General features: G+C 55.7%; 1 protein-coding gene across 2 annotated transcripts in view; it reads left to right on the forward strand.

Annotated features, from left to right (window-relative positions):
• Positions 1-18,205, forward strand: part of TEX264 (testis expressed 264, ER-phagy receptor) — a 39,987-nt gene that overhangs the window by 1,987 nt on the left and 19,795 nt on the right. For both annotated transcript variants that reach the window (XM_054837894.1, XM_054837895.1), the window contains exons 3-4: positions 376-667; positions 7,231-7,452. In XM_054837894.1, the coding sequence (XP_054693869.1) occupies positions 410-667; positions 7,231-7,452 (480 nt within the window). In that variant the 5' untranslated portion in view covers positions 376-409. The remainder of the gene's footprint in view (positions 1-375; positions 668-7,230; positions 7,453-18,205) is intronic.

Genomic DNA, 18,205 nt, shown 5'->3' on the forward strand with positions numbered 1-18,205 from the left:
TGCTGCTCTGTTAGGTGATGCAGATTCCTGGGGTGGTTTTCGGTCTCTCCTGGATGCAAGGCTGGACATGAGCGGTGTGGCTGGTTCTGGGGAGATGGGGACAATGCCTCTCTGCCCCCCCTCCATAACCACCTCATTCCCAAGAGGTGCTGAAGCAGTGTAATTTGTACCTGGTGACCAATTAGAACAGGCTGATGCAACATGGGACTAATATACAGGAGGTTTCGGGGGGGAGCTCCACTGTCTTTAAGCTTCACGCATAAGGGGAGTTGGAAGTGGGTGTGTTTTGCTGCAAATAAATAGCTTTAGAGAGTGATTGCTTGTCCGAGTGCTAGCTTGACTCCCCTTCTTTTTCTTCTCTCTTCTTGCCGCTAGTGCATCAGGAAGCCTGGAGCACCAAGTGTCCATCATGTCTGACTGGGTGCTCCTTGGGCTGATCGCGGCGCTGGTCGTGCTGCTGCTGCTGACCGTCTTTGGTTTCATGGTCTACTCCGGGCTTTTCACAGAGGTCGTTGTGAGTGCTGGCTCCCCGCCTGTCGGCAATATCACACTGGCCTACAAATTCAGAGTGGGCCCGTATGGTGAATCTGGGCAGCTCTTCACGGACGGCTGCAGCATCTCTTCGAAGCTCTGCTCCATCGGTGTCTACTACGACAACCCTCACACGGTAAGGTGTGCCCGGAGGGGCCAGCAAGCTCTTGTGGTCAGCACCAGGGTTCCTGGCTCAGGATGCTCCCTGACTGTATTTCAGGCGCTTGCAGCTCATCCTCTGTATATGAGCACCGGGGTTCATGAGGTCTCCCAGATCTGCAGAGGATGCTCTGTGGGGAAAGGCACCTGAAAGCAGATGGCTTCTTGGATAACTCTAACTGGAAGGCATTGGGCAAGACTATCTTCTGATAGCTCCTGCTGAACAAGTTATCAGCAGGATAATGGATCTGGTTATGGAGCAGAGGCCAATGTCCATGACCCCAAGGTGAAGGTTCCTTAGCAGATTGCCTGGCTGCAGGAAGCGCAGCCAAGGCTCCTGGATTTGCAGCTCTGTGGTTGAAAGCAGTTGGTCTCTTCAGCTTGCTGTGTCCTCATCCATACTACTCCTCTTGTTTCTAGCGCTCTCATGTATTTCTGAGCTTCCCTGTAGTCCTTACATCCCCTGAGAGTTGTTACTGAAACCTCAGGTGGTGCATGCTGAGGGCTCCTGTCTGATGAAACAGTTGCTCCATGATGCTCTGAGGCTGAGAGGTGAGCAGAAAGTGCACTGCCTGATGGCTGCCAGCCAGACCTAAGTACTCCACTGGGTACGGTCCAGGACAAGGAGCAAACAAAAGCACATCAGAACTTGCTGGGGGGTGAGGAGCCTGGCTGCTGATGCTTGGTGGCACCAGGGTATCCAGATAATGGCATGTGGGCATTTGTCCGTGGCAGACAGCCTGGCTCCCCAGTAATTCTGCGGTAGCTAGTGTGACCGTGGAGGAATGCTGGGGGGGGGAGGGACGGTGGGGTGGCCAGCAGCCCCGTGTGTGTGCTTGGGCACGAGTGCTGGGGGCTGGCACGGGGCACAGTGCTTGGGCTGATAGCTCTCGCCCAGTGCTTCTGCTCTGGGGTGACTGGCCCTGCTTTAGGAACCCTCATGGGCTGCATAGTACCCACCCCTGTTTCATTGCTTGCGAGATGGTACTCCCAAGGGTTGGACCTGCTTAGAGAGAACTTGTCCATGAAAGCGTAGTGCTGAGTGGCTTCTTGGAGCACTGTGGCAGGAAGATATCAGAGGCAAGAAAACACTGAGCTGACTGTGCTCAGCGGAGCCTGGTGCGCTCAACCACCTTGTGTCTTTGTATCCTGTGACGAGCTGACTTATCTTTACCTTCCAGTTTTGCTTCTGGATCCTGGGAGGTAGAGAAGAGACACCCTGTAGTGCCTCTTCCTGGCCTGGGAAGGAGGGTGGCAAAGAGGACTTCCCCTCCAGGATGAGCCGGGCAGAGGCAGGGTTCGACTAGACGTGCTTGGACACTTCTCTCTGTGAGAAGTGTCATGTTTGGAGCAGGTGAGGGATGGGAGCTGTGGGGAGCACCTGGCATGCTGGGGCCTGCATGGTCAGATTGGCCAATTCCCCCACCACTAATTTGTGTCCTTGTCCTTGCATCAAGTTTCTCTTCTGGAGTTGAGAACCCCAGTGCTGCTGCTGCTGCTTCTTCTCCTGGTGTCTCTGGGGACTGAGCAGAGCAGTCAATGCTGTCGGAAGGGCTCGGTGTCCGTGCTTGGTGCTGCCCTGCTCTGGGGACGTGATGCAGACATGCCTGCGGTTGCCCTGCGGACCTTTTCTGCTTGGGTGCTGTGCCTTGCCTCTCTGTTTGCCAAAGCGTGGGCTAGTGAAAGCTTGTACTGCTGTGGCCCACAGGTACTGATAAGGATATTTGTGGTGACTCCTGCCATGGCTGGCACGGGGAGTGCTTTCCCTGGCAGCACCAGGTAAGACTGGGAAGGACACATTCCTACATGACCCTGGAAAGTCAGGGTGTCTGTGCAGGATGGAGCTGCCTCCTCCTTCTGGTCCTGTCTCTTTTCTCCCCTTCCTGCATCTGTTGCATCTCTGCTCTCACCCTGTGGTTGGAGCAGGCGGTGGGGCTGCAGAATTTGTCTTTCGTAGCCATCCAGGGTTTTGGAAGCCAGCTGTTTTCTCCTTTTGCAGTTGGGTCTCTCGGGAGGCAAAGACCTTTTCTGCCAGCATGGCTGAATGGCATCTGGTGGCCAAGGAGGCCTGTCTTGGTGTCTGTGACTGGGAGAGGTTTCTCTGGATTCAGGGCTCAGTGAGTGGAGGCAACTCTTGGCCTGCTGTGGTCAAGGCTCACTGGGATCTCTGCCTGGTGGCCCAGCTGGTGCCCAGTCTGGACTGGAGCATGGTACTGGATCTGGAGGCCCTCTTTTTCCCCCTGCTGAGGGGTCTGTACTCACTTGCCTACGGACTGGCCACTGATCCAGCGTGGGGTGCCTGTGCCTTCAGCCGGTGTGTGAGGTGAGGAACAGGATACTGTGGGGAGCTGCAGTCTGCAGTGGGGCCCTTGTGAAGGATGGTGGTGAGTTCATGTGGGTCTCTAGATGTTTTGGAGGGTGCATGGCCCCAGATCTGAGGGTTAGGCTGGGAGATCCTGGTGGTGACGCTGGGCAGGGGAATTGCCTCCCTTTCGGAGCCTGCAGGTGGTGCTCGGGATGGGCACAGCAAAAGCTCTGGGCACTGCACATGTGTGGAGCGAGCCTGGTGGGTGCTGGAAATTCTTGGGGACCAACAAAGCCTATAACGCATCTCTGCGACCAGGCGTCCCAAGCTCTGGAGGCCGTGCAGTTGGCTCTTGTGACAGGAGCCTAACTTGCCCTCAAAGGCTTGGCAGGCAGCCCCGCAGACTTTGCCCTTCTCTGGAAGGGCTGCCTTTGCTCATGGCATTGGGCAGGTGACATCAGCCCGAGCCTCATGCCTCCATAGGCACTGTGGTGGCTGGGGCACAGCAGGGCCATGCAGGATGTAGCTGTGGGGCTCTGCACAGTGGCAGGAGCCTCCTCTCACCTGACACCCATGAGCACACCTGGGTCTGCCGGAGCAGCCGGAGTGCTGGTGGGACCTTCTCCAGGCTAATCTGTGGCTTCTAAGTTGGTTCCCACAGAGATCTGTGTCTCGCTGACAGGTAGGCCAGGCAGGGTGCTGGGAGTGAGAATGTCCTTGGGCAGGATGGCCAGAGGGCTGCTTTGCCTCTGGGAAGGTGAAGAAGGGACTAGTTTTGGGTGGGTCACTTGCCTGGGGGCTGCACTGCTCATGCCTGGCATGCTGACTTGGGCACTGAGCACCCCAGTGTCCCGTGGGGTGCCCCTGTGTGCTCATACCCGCTGTAGCCATGGTGGCATGGGAGATGGTGTGTGCTGCTGGCTTCTCATTCGTGGAGGTCCAGCAGGGTAGGATTGGTCACCCAGGCTGCCTTTTCCCTGGGAGGAAGAGGTGACCTCCTCCTCTTCCTTGTTGTCAGTGCTCTCCTGACCTCGGTGAAGCACCCTCAGGCACAGGCTGGTCTGCTCAGAGCTGGCCACCCACTGCAGATGTTGACTTGTCACCAAAAATAGACCTTTTGTCATCAGGCAGCACAACATGCTCGCTGCCCTCTGTGTCCCGCGGTGTCCCTGGCTGAGTGCCGATGGGATCTGGCCAGACAGCCCCCTCGAATCCAGCTCTCGGCCGCCGGCTCCTGGGGGGTTTGGTGCCCCCGGCATTGCAGGGGGAAGGGGCTGATGACTGGCAGGTGCCAGTGCAGCATTTGCTGTGCTAGCAGACTCATGGCCAAAGGAGGCTTTTGCTAGGAGAGAGGATTGGGATGCCAGAGGAAAGCAGCGGCTGTGTGCCGGCTCTCGGCTGGGAGTGGGGCTGGGGGGAGCCCCGTGGCCTGGAGCATGTGGGGCTGCCTTGGGTTCACACCGGGCCTCGGGGTGGCCACCATCACCGGCATCCCCAGGGCTCCCTGCTGGCTCCTGGCTCTCTGGTATTCACACAAGGATGCTCCCCGAGTGCTGCCGATCCCCTGCCAGCAATCTTTTATGTGTTTTAATGGACAAGATTAATATTAATTTCCACTTTTTTTTTACCTTTTTATTTAATATTTAGTAACCCAGAGGACTTCTCCCTCCTTTTCCCACTTCTGGCAGGAACAAAAATAACTCCTCAGCAAGGACTGGATGTGGCCGGTTTGTGCTCAGCTCCAGCCAAGCTCACATTTAGCTGTAGGCACGTGCTAGGGCCTTTTGCCTGCAGTCCACATGGTCGCGTGCTCAGTGACCAGCCTGTGCCCCAGCCCTGGATGGATGAGGCTGAAACGGTCTCTGAATGCAGGAACGGGTTTTGCTCCCATCAGCGAAGCTGCCAAATATGTTAACTAATAATTTCCAAAACTTCTCTGTCGGGGCACTTGGGGGAGCAAAGGCTTTGATCAATGCCTGCCCACCCCGAAAGGACAAATTTGTTTGTGAAAGACTGGTTTTAACTGGAGTGTTTCCTTCCTTCCCTTGAGATGGGCTTTTCCAGGCAGGGTAGGAGGCGGCAAATGTGCCTTGCTGCTGCCCTTGAGAAAGTGCCTGTGGGGCTGCACACTATGAAAAAGAAAGTTAAAAGGAGAAGGGAGGAAGCAAACGTACCTGGCCAGAGTGGTGCTGCCCACTCTGGCAGCTTGGGTCCTTCCATCAGTTGCTCTGGGGCTGGCGGTGATTTGTCTTTGCTCAGGATGTCAACGGAGATTGTGTGTTTAAAGGAATTTAATCTAGATTTCCCTTATCTCCTTGCTTCATCTGAGCCTTTCCCCACAGATGCCTGTTACTGCTGCCTTTTGCTGTATTTGGGGTGGATCTGCTTCTCCTTCCCTGCCCCAAGGCAGCGATGCTCAGCACAGCCCTGTCTGCAGCTCCCTCTTGCAGCACAGGAGGGCAAGAGCGAGCCATCAGGTACGGCAGTGCCCAGCCTGATGGCTGCTGCTGCTTCTCGCAGTCTGTTCTCTTCCTTCCTATCTACATCTGCTTGTGTTTCCCCTCCGGGATGGTCCTGTCGTGCAACGTTAAAGGGTGTTTAAGGGAAAGGGAGGACAAGGAGTGCGGTGCGGAGTGGTTGTGCTGCAGGAGATGTTGCTGAGCTTTAGCGCAGGCAGAGTTATGGATGAGACTGGGGAGCGCAGAGCGGAGATCCCCTTGGGAGGCACGTCGGGATGGGAAGCGGTAACATGCTGGCCTTGGTGCACCCTCTCTCTGCCTCCCGTCATCCCCATGAGAGCTTTGTGATGTCAATGCCTGCAGGGTGTCCGTCAGTCTTGCTGCCCACTCTCAGGCTTCCTGGCAGGTCCTGGTGAGTTTTGCCGTCTTGTGTGGCGGGAGTTTGGAGACTTTGGTTCTCCAGCCCTTGCCAGAAGAGGTTGTCAGAAGGTGCATCTGCCAGTCCTGGTTGCTGGCTGCCATATCGTCTCATTATCCAGCAGGTCTGAGAGCAAGTGGCAGGGAAGCACGAACGCTCAGACGATGCCCCGTTCCTTGGTGCCCCCTGTACCCCCCAGCCTTCCCAGGCTCCTTTTTTTTAGGCCAGTGTGCCCTGAGGGAAGGACCCTTGTCTCTGCCTGCCAACTCCTTCTTCAAGCATCTCTTTGGGGGTGGAAAAGACAGCAGCTCTGCTGGGGACAAAGGCTGGCATTAAAGGAGGGAGCTGGGCTCCGATCTCGGCAGTGGGAAGGTACGCTGTGCCCTTAGGTGGTATCGGGGGGAGTTGCTGGGCTCTCCTGCCCCTGCCATGTTCCTGCCTAGTGCCGTGGGTAAATATGAACTCAAATGGTGGGATTTTGTTAAAAACCAGAAATGAAAGCCACAGCCTGGGTCAGCTTTGGCCTGGAGATGGCCGGAGTCAGAGCCTTGAGCACCCCCGTTGCTGGGCTGGGAGCCCTGCAGCCTCCTGTCTTCCCCAAATCTGGAAAGAGAGCATGTTTTATGTTTTGTGTGTTGTTGGGGTCCAGGATGGAAGGGGATATGTTTCTTTTTGTGTTGCTACAAACAGCTTGGTGACTGCATGCAAGTCTTATGTGCCTCAGTTTCCCCCTCCACCCAAAACTGCACTGGACTGAGTGTGCCCACTTAGGAGGGACCTGGCAGCCTCTGGATTTCTCTCCGGCTTAGTGCCAGTGGCCTGTGCTGGTGGGTCATGTGTCCGGGTGGCTGCTGGGGGCAGGTACCCCTGCAGGGCAACCTCCTTGGGGCTGGGATGGGGGCAAGCTGGGCAGGTTGTGGTCACATCTCTTTTTAGCTCCCCTCTGGAGTTGCAGGGATGTCCTGCGGGTGGGAATGGTAGTGCGCATGTCTCCACAGTCGGGTCTCTGATGGGGGGTCAGGAGAGATGCTTTCTGCAGTGGCTGTTACCTGGGACGCATTTGGGTGAGCAGCCCGGTGTGGTTTAGTTCTCCTCTGCGGCAAGTCCCTCTGCCCTCCAAGGAGGGGAGCGGTACCTTCCCCACTGGGCTGTAAGCTTAGGCTGAGGAGCATGGACAGCTTGGGCCTGGATCAGTCTTGGTTAGGGGCAGGCACCTGGTTTGGTATGCTTGGTCATGCTGGGCCATTGCATTTACCCTGGGCTCATGGTGGTCTCCTGCCTCCATGCTCTGCAGTTTGAGGTTTTGGCCGATCTTAAGCCTCTCCCTTCTGACGCTGTCTGTCTGTCCCCCTCGATAGGTGCCTCCAGAGAAGTGCCGCTTTGCCATAGGCCGAATCCTGAGCGAGGGAGACGCAAAGCCATCGGAAGAGCAGATCAAGCGGTTCCAGAAGTATGGCTTCAAGATCTTCTCCTTCCCTGCTCCCAGCCACGTGGTCATGGCAACCTTCCCATTCACTACACCGTTGTCCATCCATTTAGCAGTCAACCGTGTCCACCCAGCCCTTGACACCTACATCAAGGTAAGCAAGTGTGGCATGAAGAGCATCGCATGTGTTCCATGGACTGTCAGAGATTTCTCTTGCTGACAGCTGATGGGGCTGCTCTGACGTGTCATCTCTTGATGTCTTCCCTTGGGCACTGCCATCAAGATCTCTTCCTTTTGTGATCTGGCAGGTAGTTCCCCAGCAGGGATGTCCTTCCATTCGCTTCGTAGGCACAGGGGTTTCTTTTCTGCTGTTTTGTGTTTACAAGAAGCAAGTTCTCATCTGACAACTTGCTGCTCTTCTCCTTAATGCAGAGATAAAAGCTGGTTTTCCCCTTGAGTGCCTTGCTTGTTGTTCAGATCTGGCAGGTATGTGCCCCTTTGGTGTAATGCATCGTGCCATGAAACTTCTGTTTCCAGTGCCAGCCTCACTGGTGGGACAGCTGTCTTCTGCAAGGGGCGGGAGAAGAAGTTAGAAACTTTGTGGCCTGTGGGTTTATGAAGATTTGGTTTCAGCCAGATGCTGTGGGCTGTGTTTCCCCTTGCCCCCAAGCAGAGCAGGTGGCCATCCCCACTGTTTCTGGTCCTTTTGAAGCCAGCTCGCTGCCTTGCTCTGGCTGCCAGACCAGCTGCAGCAAGGGTGTTCCCAGGCAGCACATCTGACACAGAAACCTCCAGATTCAGGCTTTCTAGAGAGTGAGGATGGTCCTGGCCAGCTGGGCGATCGAGGGAAGGGACCGTCCTTCCTGGTGCGGGAGGATGCCGGGGAGAGGCCAGTGCTCAGCCCCTGGCTGATCTGACTGTTGAGTTCTGCCGCTTTCATTTGTTCGTGTTGAAATGCACTATTTATAAACTTGCTTTTCCTGGCGAAACTCCCAGCCCTGTGGGGGAACCGTGTGAATCCCTCCAGCCTGTGCTATGCTGCAGGATGGCTGCCCGGGTGCTAACCCCAGAACTTCAGCGAGGGACTCTTTGCCGACCCTCTTGTCCACCCTGGCCTTAGGCAGCTGCCTGCTGGTACTGGCAGAAGATGCATTAACACCGGCAGTGGGTGAGACCGCCGCTGCTCATGCCCTCCCTGTGCTGGAGAGCCGGTGGAGAGCAGAACCAGTTCCCCGTTGTCCTCTTCTCACTCCATCCTCTCTACGTCTCTTCCTGGAGCTCTGCCGGCTGTTTTGGTGCAGGGGGTATCGGGCACTGCTGCCAGCCCTGCGGCGGGCACGTGGGCGTGCAGGGAGGGGGATGGCGCGGGTGGGAGCATCAGGTTGGCTGCGGGAGTGCTCGGCAATGTGGGGCTGACGCTGCCTTACTTGGGGAAAGGTCCCGGCGAGCGCATCTGTCGCATGAGAGATGGAGTTGTTAGAGCTAAAAAGGGAACCATGGGTTGTTCTGGGAGCACCTGGCAGCGTTTAATGGGAGTGGCTGATTGCAAATTAAAATAAATAACTGAAATCATATGGAAATGCAGCACCCAGGGCTGCGCGTGGAGGGAGGGGACACATTTTGATCTCTGCCCCAGTCCTAACAGCATGTGTGTCGGGTGCATGCCTGCATCCATCCCAGAGTACTGCAGCAGAGCGTGACCCCCCGGCCAGACTGACGGTGGGGACGCAGGCAGGGAGATGATGGGGTTGCCTTGCCAGAGTGGGACAGAGGGGAGTGGGTGCTGCCGGTCCCTGCACACTGCACTGTGGGGATGCCCTGGCTTCCTCTGATGTGGCATCAGGGACTTTGGAGGCTGTTTTCTGCTGCGCCAGCAGCATCCCTGCCGCTTCTCCTGCGGGCTGGACCACCTGTGCCCCGGGGCTGTGCTGGCACTTCCCGGGGTGGAGGGATGGGGAGGGAGGGGGGGAAACTTTCATGGAAACAGGTGACCTGTGCCCGCTGGATGGTGGGAATGGGGGTTGCCATGGAGACAGCTTCTCCAAATAGCATCCTTCATCCCACCCCCGGCGCCCGGCTCCCTTAAGCAACCCAAGACAGCAGCGAGACGGAGATTTGCTTTATTTATTTATTTCATGCTGCGCCGGCTTTGAGAAGGGCGCTGTTAATGAGAGCTGGGGGTCAGGCCTGCCGAGCGTGCGGGTCCCCCTGCTGCCCTGCCATCCCAGCGGCAGCGGGGAGGAAGGGGGTGGGATGGCAAAAGCCAGGAGGCATGAAAGGGGCTCAGCGGCAGAGATGAAACGCCGGCTCCTGTGGAGAGAGGGAGTTAGCTGAAGTGGAGGGAGGATGGCATGGCTGCCTAGTCATAGGGAGGTGTGGGAGAGCAGGGGATGGAGAGGGGAGGAAGGGTGGAGACAGCTTTGGACATGCTGAAAAATAGGGAAGGGGAATGGGAGGAGAAGGGGATCAGAGGGGAAGCGTGGGGCGAAGGAGCTGAGGGTTTGGGAACCAGCTAAGGGAGCAGGACTGCGAGAGGCGGGGAGGAAGCCTGGGCAGAGCTGGAGGAAGCCCCACTGTGGGTGGCCATGCAGCGCCTTTCCCGTGGCATTCCCTGAGGTTAACTGCTGGGGACGTCGGCTCCCGAGGCTGAAGGCTGGTGGATGTGGAGGGGGAGTGTGGGTCCCTCTGGACTTACTGGTGCTGCGCTGAAGTTATCAGGGATGCCCATGGCTCAGGTTTCCCAAGCTGTGCAGGTGCAGCGGTGCTGGCTTTCAGCAGCTTGTGTTTCGTGTGTCCCAGTCTCTTGCTGCTTTGGAGGGACGGGGAAGATTAAAAATAAAATTTATAGCAATAATTAAAAAAATAAATAGGATGATGGAGTCTCTTTTTGTTAGGGATGGAAGGGAGATGGGCTGGCACGGAGCAGGAGGTGCTGCGGTCAGCCTGCCCTTGCAGCATGCCTCCGTGCTCTCGTGGGGCTCAGGAGCTGGCATTTCCATGAGTCTTTGGGTGCAGCCATGGCTTTCAGGAACTGTGGGGGAATGGCTGTAGCTGTCGCTGGAACATAAGAGGACATCCTTCCCCTGGGATGGCAGGCTGGCAGCAGCAGGGACTTGCTGGCTAGAATCGCCTTTGGAGAAGCCCAGGGAGAGCCTGCTGGCTCGTTGCTCTGAGCATGGGTTATTTAAGGCATAGGCTGTGGTTTAGCGTCCCTCAAAAGCATTTCTTCCCTAATACCTCCTGCTGATTCCTCTCCTTGCTGCCAGGCAGGTATGTCCCCACACCTTCAGGTGGCTTGGGAAGGCTCCTGCCCCACCCCTGGTCGGTGGGGACCTGAGGTGGGGTGCTCCGTAAGGTGCTAGAAAGACACGGCTTGCTCCCCTTTTCATCCAGGGAAATGACGTTATTCTTTTGGCTGCTAGCTTGGAGTGAGCTTTGCTCCCCTCGTCAGCTGTGGCAGTTTGGGATGCAGTCACCTCTTGCCTCTCTCTTTGATAAGCTAAATATATAGAGCTTGTAAAGTCTTCCACTGGCATAATTTCCTTATTTTCCAATCTTAATTCCTGGGTCTTTTTTTGGACCTGTTTTCAGCTTAGAAAGTTCTCTGACTTGTCAGTAGTACAAATGGATGCTTTATTTCAGTAATGGTCTTACTGCTGTGGTGCACAGATCTCTGCTGCAGGTCTTGTCCCCTGCCATGGACCCCTCAGTCATGGGTCTGTTCTGAGCCAGCTAACTGACTTCAAACACGTGCCACTGTCCTTTGATGGAGTTGTAATTTCTTGATTAAAAATGGGAAATGGTACCAAGTCCTATGTCATCTCTAGACGAGTTTGAATGAATGGCATGGGTGCTGATTCGTTTATCAGTCAAGCCTACAATCCCCACAAAAATAAATCACGTTTGCCAACAGGATCTGACAGATGTAAACATGTGTTGGTTGGCATTAATTGTGTCGGTCTCCTTTGCTTCCTGGTGATCTGTTCCGGTGGCAGCCGTCCGTTTGTCTTGCCTTGGCTCAGTCTTTGCCTGACCAACCTGTGCTTACCCGAGTCAGCTATTTACCCATTTGAATACTGGCAGGTACAGGCTGCTGTCTCTCCTGGGACTTTCTAGCATCTCCAGCTGGGCAGAGATCACCCTTTGACACGTGGACAGCTTGGCAGCCAGGACTTCAGCATGTTTTAAATGTATCTTATATGGACCTGTGAGCCGTGTGTTATATCCTCCCATGGAAGAGCAAACATTTCACCTGTGTTGTCTGGCTTTGTCCTAAATCCATTGCAGAAAGACACATTGATTGCTCCTCCCTTCTCGGTGGTACCACCAAGGTTTCCCCCAGCTGACATGTCCGGGATCTGTGCCATGCTTCAGACTCTCCTGCCCTACCCAGCACCCCAAATGGCTTCTTAACGTGAACAGCTTTCTGTCTGTAGGGGCTGGGGACCTTCATGTGGTCCTTCATGGCAGCTACGCCTCGGTGCCCAGCACCCTTGTGAGTATGGCTGCACCTTGTCTTTCCCCTCCTGCTCCCCTGACTGCACTGCCATGGCTGCTGGCTTTGCTCAGATCTGTTGGGCTTGCTTTTCTCCCAGTCGTTACAAATGAAGGTCTGTGGAGCTGTGTTCCCATGCCGGATGGTTTGTGTTTTAAAGGAAACCATGGAGCGGCCTTTTTGCTTGGCTGTGTCAGGGGGCTGGGGTCGGGGGTTGGCAGCTGGTAAAACATTTGCAAAGCGGGCTCAGTCATTGGGATGTTCTTCTGCTTAAATTCGTTCTCCTGCTGATTTAGTTTATTTCGGGCTCTGTGAGTGAAGCCTTTTTAAATACCAGTTTGTGTGCGAGCGGTCCGGGCTGCAGTCTGTGTGTGTGTGAGACCTGATCACAGTGGTGGCTCCAGCCGATCAGCTCCTGCCTGAGGTTTTCCTCCGGGGGTCTAGGAAGTACTACAGATGCCCAGATCTCTCTGCTGGTGCTGTTCCTCAACCATACCTTTGCTTGTCCTCATGAACTAACTCCTTTGGTCTTCTGCGAGCTCTGGGGACCATGGGCTGAAGACCATTGCCTGAGGTGGAGCCCTTACAGAGCCAAGGCCACTCAAAGTTGCGTATCCATCTCCCCAGGGAGAAAGAGGAGCAGGATACCTGTGTCCAGAACTTATCACCGCCAACCTGAGACTTTGCTGCCCTCAATGTCTCATCGTGTGGGCCTGGAAGGACTCATCCAGATGACCTTGTCCCTCCTTGCATCAGTGATTCACCCTGCAGAATATGCCTGTGGCTTTCTGGGAGATGGACCTCTCCATCCTCCTCTCCCCCTTTTCCCGTGCCCCAAGGTGACCGTGGGGATCAGTTTGTGGATGCCTTGAGAGAGGTTTGGGGTGCTGGGGAGAGAGGTGGTGCCTCAGCTGCCTGGCTAGGTGGGATGACCTTCAGTTTCAGCCCATGTGCACTTGAATATAGATCTGTAGAGTTCCCAGGAAGACAGGAGGTTATCTGATCCTGCTGTTAAGCGATCCTCATGCATCAAATAAAAACGGGGGGGAAAAAAGCCCTTGAGAGTCATAGAGGATTTGATGTTTCTAACTCGTATTGATGGCAGAGATGAGACCAGAGCTGACAGCGTGACAGGCTGCTGGGCCCTGGGCTGGCAGGGGCTTGGATAAGGATACAGACTCTGGGGAAAGTGTTTTGGGAGCCCTTGCCTGGGTGTGCACGGGTCCCAAGCCGGGCTGTAGGTTGGGTCACATGTGGCTTGTGCACTGCAGACGGACCTCAGTAGCACCCGGTGCCTGCTGGTTGTGTACCTCGGGGCTGCAGCAGTGGCAGGTTGGGGCTGTCCCCAGCGGTTGTCCCTCAGGTACCTCCGGTGTGGGTGTATGGGAGGTGCGGACAATGAGGATGAGTGCCGGAGCAGCTTGGCCAGTGGTGCTGGAGGACAGCCTTGGCTGGCGTGTGCTCTCTGCCAGGAGCCAGTGAAACTGTTGGTCTTGGGCTGGGTAGGAGGAGAGGCGAGGGGTGGGCACCATGATCCTCCAGCCCGAGCCTCTCCAGAAGGTGATGTGCAACTACAGGAACTGGAGAGGGACCCCGAGGTGTCTCTGCATGGGCTTGGCGCCTTCGTGGGCACGTTCATCTCCTGCTGACCTGCACTGACAGCTGGTTTTCAGCGGTCCCTCTCAAGCGAGGCTGCCCGCTCGCTGCTGGTTGGCAACCCCCAGCTGCATGTCACATCACATCAGTTGGTGTGTTTGCGGTGACTTTTATTTATTAAATATTTTTAGCAGCAAAACCCTCCAAAGAAGTTACATCCTGCAAGCGTGAGTGACCTCGCCTTCAGCGCTACATGGGGGAACGGGCAGGGGAGGGCAGGACGCCCGTGAGGTCAGGCTGGGAGCTGAGCCAGGGGGAAAGGATTTTTGGTGGGGAATGTTGTTCAGCGCTGTAGGGACCTTTGGACCCGGCTCAGGGTCAGCTTGTGCGGTGGAGCAGGTCCGTTTAACCTGTGTCTGCAGGGAAACGCACTCCTCCTGCGCCGCTAATGGAACATATGGGGATCCAGGGCTCTGCGTCATGTCTCCTGCCACTCGCAGCAGGCATCCCCACTTTCCCACTTTTCTGGAGGAATTTGGCAGCCCCAGGCCGCTACTCATCTGCTGTCAGTTTTTCCCTGGGCCTTGCGGGCGGGTGAGCGGTGACTTAGCCCTGGCCGTACTTCATGTTCGGTGCTGGGCACTGCCCTGACGGAGCCGGCACGGCCAACTTGTGCCAGACACACCAGTGTGTGCCGGTCAGCGCGTGTGCTGGTTGCTTGGTGCGTGCCAGCGCCATACCTGCTGCTCTGCTGCCTTGTGCTTGTGAGCACCTTTCCTCTTGCAAGTGCGCGGCTTCTGTTTCGGCTCTGCTCTTCGGTTGCACGGGGGCAGGTGTAAAACCTCAGCTCTGGCGGCATCGCTGCTTTGAGCAGAAAAGAGGTTTTCTGGCCAGCTTTGAGCTTCAGTAGTTACAAAGGCTCCTTTCCTGCCTCTGCAGCTTGTCTCATGTGTGAAATCACCCGTCTTTTTCCCCAACTTCTTGTTGACTCTGTGCAAGCGTCTGCCCCAGCAGCAGGCAGAGGAGTCCTGGTCACGGGGAAGCGGCTGGTGTGGGATGCAGGTTCCTGGCCACTGTGGCCTCCCCAGTTTTAATTGATTACAGAATGGGAACAGCCCAGTTTGGAAGGGACCTGGAAAAGTCATCTGGTCCAACCTTTCATGGGAAAGGGAGCCTGGATGAGGTTATCTAGCACCCGATTGCATCTTGAAAGCCTCTGGCGATGGGGACTCCACTGCATCCCCGGGGAGGTTGTTCCAGCTGGCAGCTCAGCCCTGGGTCTCTGCCACTGTGGGTGCTTTCCTGTGACATCCAGCATTTTGATCCTATTACCATCCCAGCTTCTTTTCCAGGAGCATTTCCAAAGGCAGCTCCTGGAAGGAGAGCAAATTTCAAGCGCCTGCCTTCCCATCCATGCCAAACCATGTGGGCATCCCTGATGGCTGGATGGCCAAAAGCCTGGCCCAGTGCTGCCTGTCAGCTGGTGGTCCTGCTGGGGGCATTTTCATCCCAGGAGGGAGTGAGAAGCCACCTTGCTCTCCTAGCCGCCCCTTTGGAAAGCTGGGGCTCACAGCCTTGTAACGACTTACCCAGCCTTGCAAAATTGTCAGAGAGATGAATCTGCTCAGACACAAAGACTTGCTCCCCCCTCGCCTTTGCAGCAAGGATTAATGATCACGGAGGAAGCCGGGGATATTTCAGATAGCTGTCCAAGGGAGAGAAAGAACCGAAATAGTTTGCCTTGGGCAAGGAGGGAGAGTAAAATACTACAGCGCTTTTCTGTCATATCTCTTTATCGACTCAATCTGTACGTGTGCTCTCCCTGGATGTATTTATAGAGAATCCCAGAGGATGCAGTCAGCTCAAAAGGTTTTCTTTGTCAGGCATTGGAGATGGGTCCAGCTCTCAAGCAGCGACACTGTCCCAAACCTTGGGGTCTTCCCTCCTTGCCAGCTAGTCAATTAATTTGAGGATGAGATTGATCTGCCTCTCTGCAATTATTTTAGCAGGGTTCTAATGAGTTTTTTCTGGGCTGGTTCTTCCCCGTAGCCCTCTGAGCCAGACCTTGCCAGCTGTGCCAGGCTTGAGAAACAGCAAAATGAACCCAATCAAATGCGAAACAGCTTCTTAGAAATACTGCTCTTTTTCAGCAAACGCTGTTGGCCCAGTTTCCCTGACTGTGAAGCTCCCACTTTGAAACCTGTGGAGCAGGGAGGTAATACATTTGAAAGCAGTGGCATTTTTACCTCCAGAAAATGGACCATTGTGCTATGACTAACTTGCACTTTTTCGATTCTAGTTAGGTATAAAATGGTAGGAAAGGGCCTGCTTCAGGGAAGGCAGGAGGATGAAAACATTTCTCTTCTGCACTGAGTCAAAATATGGATGGATGAGTCGCGAGGCTGGGTGGTGATCAGATCACAGGGATGAAAGAACAAAATCGGTTCTTGCTCCTTCCCGTGCCGAGAGCTTATGAGCCGCAGGCGAGGCGCTGGCTTGGGGCTGCATTGGTGGCTGGAGCACCAGCGAGACGGCTGAGCCCAGCTGTTTGCTCCGAAGAAGAGGGTCACACTGAAAGTCCCTCACGGTCTCTTCTTTTGACAGAGTGTGTGTATGTGTGCGCATATATATGTGTGTGTATATATATATGTCTCCCTGGTCATCTCTGCCTGCCTGCAGCAGCCGCTGCCCTTCGGATGCTGTTCGAGTTGATGCCCCTGTGCGCTGGTGGCCTTGGGCAGAGGCAACAGGCCGGAGGTGTCCTGAGCTGCCGGTCCTCGTGACCATGGCAGGTGCGATGATCTGTGGAGCTGCTCACATTTTGGGAAGGCTTTCACGGGCTCAGCGTGTGCTTTTCCTCTGTTTATGCTGTTGCCTGGTGGCCGTTGCTCTGCCCGCACCCGTAGGGACTCACAGCCTTTGCAGAGCAGGTGCAGGCTATGGAGAGGTGCAATGGTTCAGTGCAGACCTACATACAACCAGTGCATCCCATCCTGCTTTGAGGAGCAAACACCCAGTGCTGAACTCGGGTTGTCCTGACAGGCTGCGGAAAATCATGCTGCCAAATTCCGGCCCTCATGAACTCCTCCGGATTTACCAGGACGAGGTTCATCTTTGTGGTCTCCAGCTGCCTCTGCCGTCGCAGGGCTCCAGAGCAGCTTGCAGCCTGGTCTGTGAGCTCCTTGAAAGAGGAAGGTCGAGCTGTGCTTAATTCTTGGCTTGCAGGCTTTTGGAGAGTGCCTGGGAGCCCTCAGCTCCAGGACTCCTTTTGTCTCATTTCTTTTCCAGCATGTGGCAGCTTATTCCATCCTCTCTGCCTAAGCCAAACTGGGGAAAATCGGAGCCTTTAATAGAAACGTTGGCAGTCGGTAACTCCAGCACCCGTGCCTGAAGCTGGCAGGGATGACTCCAGGTTAGAACTGCCCCGAGGCAGCTGATGGAGGTCTGCAGCCCAGTGGGGGTGTCCGGGCTTCCTGCGCTGCTTCCCCTGCTCCATCCCGGGTGAGTGGCAAGCCTTGGCGAGCCTCTTTGCCTTTGTGGCCAGCAGGCCGGGTGGGTAGGCATCTGGCACCTCTCCTCTTCGCCCGATCACATCGGAGCGAGAAAAGGTGTTTGTTCCCCTGCTGTCAGAGCACAGTGGGCAGAGGAGGCAGCGGCTCCCTGGGCACCAGCTAAGGATCAGTCAGTTCTTGTCCTCTGTCACCCTGGAGCTGACTTCTCTCAGGATCCTTGCTGCGGTGTCTGGCGTTGGTAAGAGACCAAAGGTACCTGTTACCCTCAAGAGTGGATCAGCACCTGAGGGACCAGTGCCTCCAGGTGTGCCAAGGCAGCATCCTGTTTCTTTGTCCCCAGCCCACCTGACGTTTGCCTTTCCTGGGCTCCTTGCTGCTCTGGTGAGCGCGAGGAGGTGGGGGCTCATGCCTGGCTTGAGCAGGTGCGTTTCTGCTGGGTTTGTCGGAGATATGTTCTCCCTTCGGTAGGGTGCCTCTGCCCTGCCAGGGCTGGCAGGAGGGCTGGGGCTGTAATGCAAAAAAGGATGTGCCTCCAGCACGGAGGAGAGGAACAAACCTGCCTAAGAGGGGAGGAGATGATGGAGAGTCACCTCTCCTGGGTAGCAGAGAGAAACTAGAAAGAGGTTTCTGTGGTGACTTGGAGCAGAGCCTAGGTACAGCTTTTGGAACAGGATCAGATTCCCATGGCTGCTATGTCCACTTTCTTCAAGGCTCATCTCTTCGAGGGGTTCAAATATGGATCTCCCTGTCTGTGCGCAGAGGAGGAGCTCAGGAAGGCTTGTGAAGGTTCTCAGGATTGTGAGAGCAGCCCAGCTGCAGCAGAGAGCCTGAGCTCCGCTCCAGCTTGCACCAAGGCAGCATCCGAGGGGTGCTGGCTGCCGGCCGCTCCATGAGAGCCGGGAGTCCTGAGCCAGCACCGAGAGGGGAGGAACTCGCAGCCAGCCTCCTCTGGCACTGGGACGGCAGAACAGAGACACCGAGACACGAAATGGTGTCAGTGGTGGGGCTTGGGCTGCGCTTGTCTTCCAGGCCACTGACATCTGGATTTTGCACATGTACATTTTGCATGGCTGCATTCATCCTAAAGCTCAGCGAGGCTCTGCCGGTCTGAAGCTGAGCTCCAAATTAAAAGACACCGAACGATGCAGCTTTACATTTCAAAGTGTCTGAGGGAGCAGAAGGATGCCTGGGAGTTTCTGGCGCTATGGAGTAATTGGGGTGATTTTTTTTTTTGGCGGCTTGTACGATGACCGCCGGGTGCTCGCTCCACAGATGGATGGTTTTACCTGTTCAGCTTCTGCTAA

Source organism: Grus americana, chromosome 11 (genome assembly GCF_028858705.1).
Source record: "Grus americana isolate bGruAme1 chromosome 11, bGruAme1.mat, whole genome shotgun sequence".
In the NCBI taxonomy this organism is placed as follows: Eukaryota; Metazoa; Chordata; class Aves; order Gruiformes; family Gruidae; genus Grus; species Grus americana.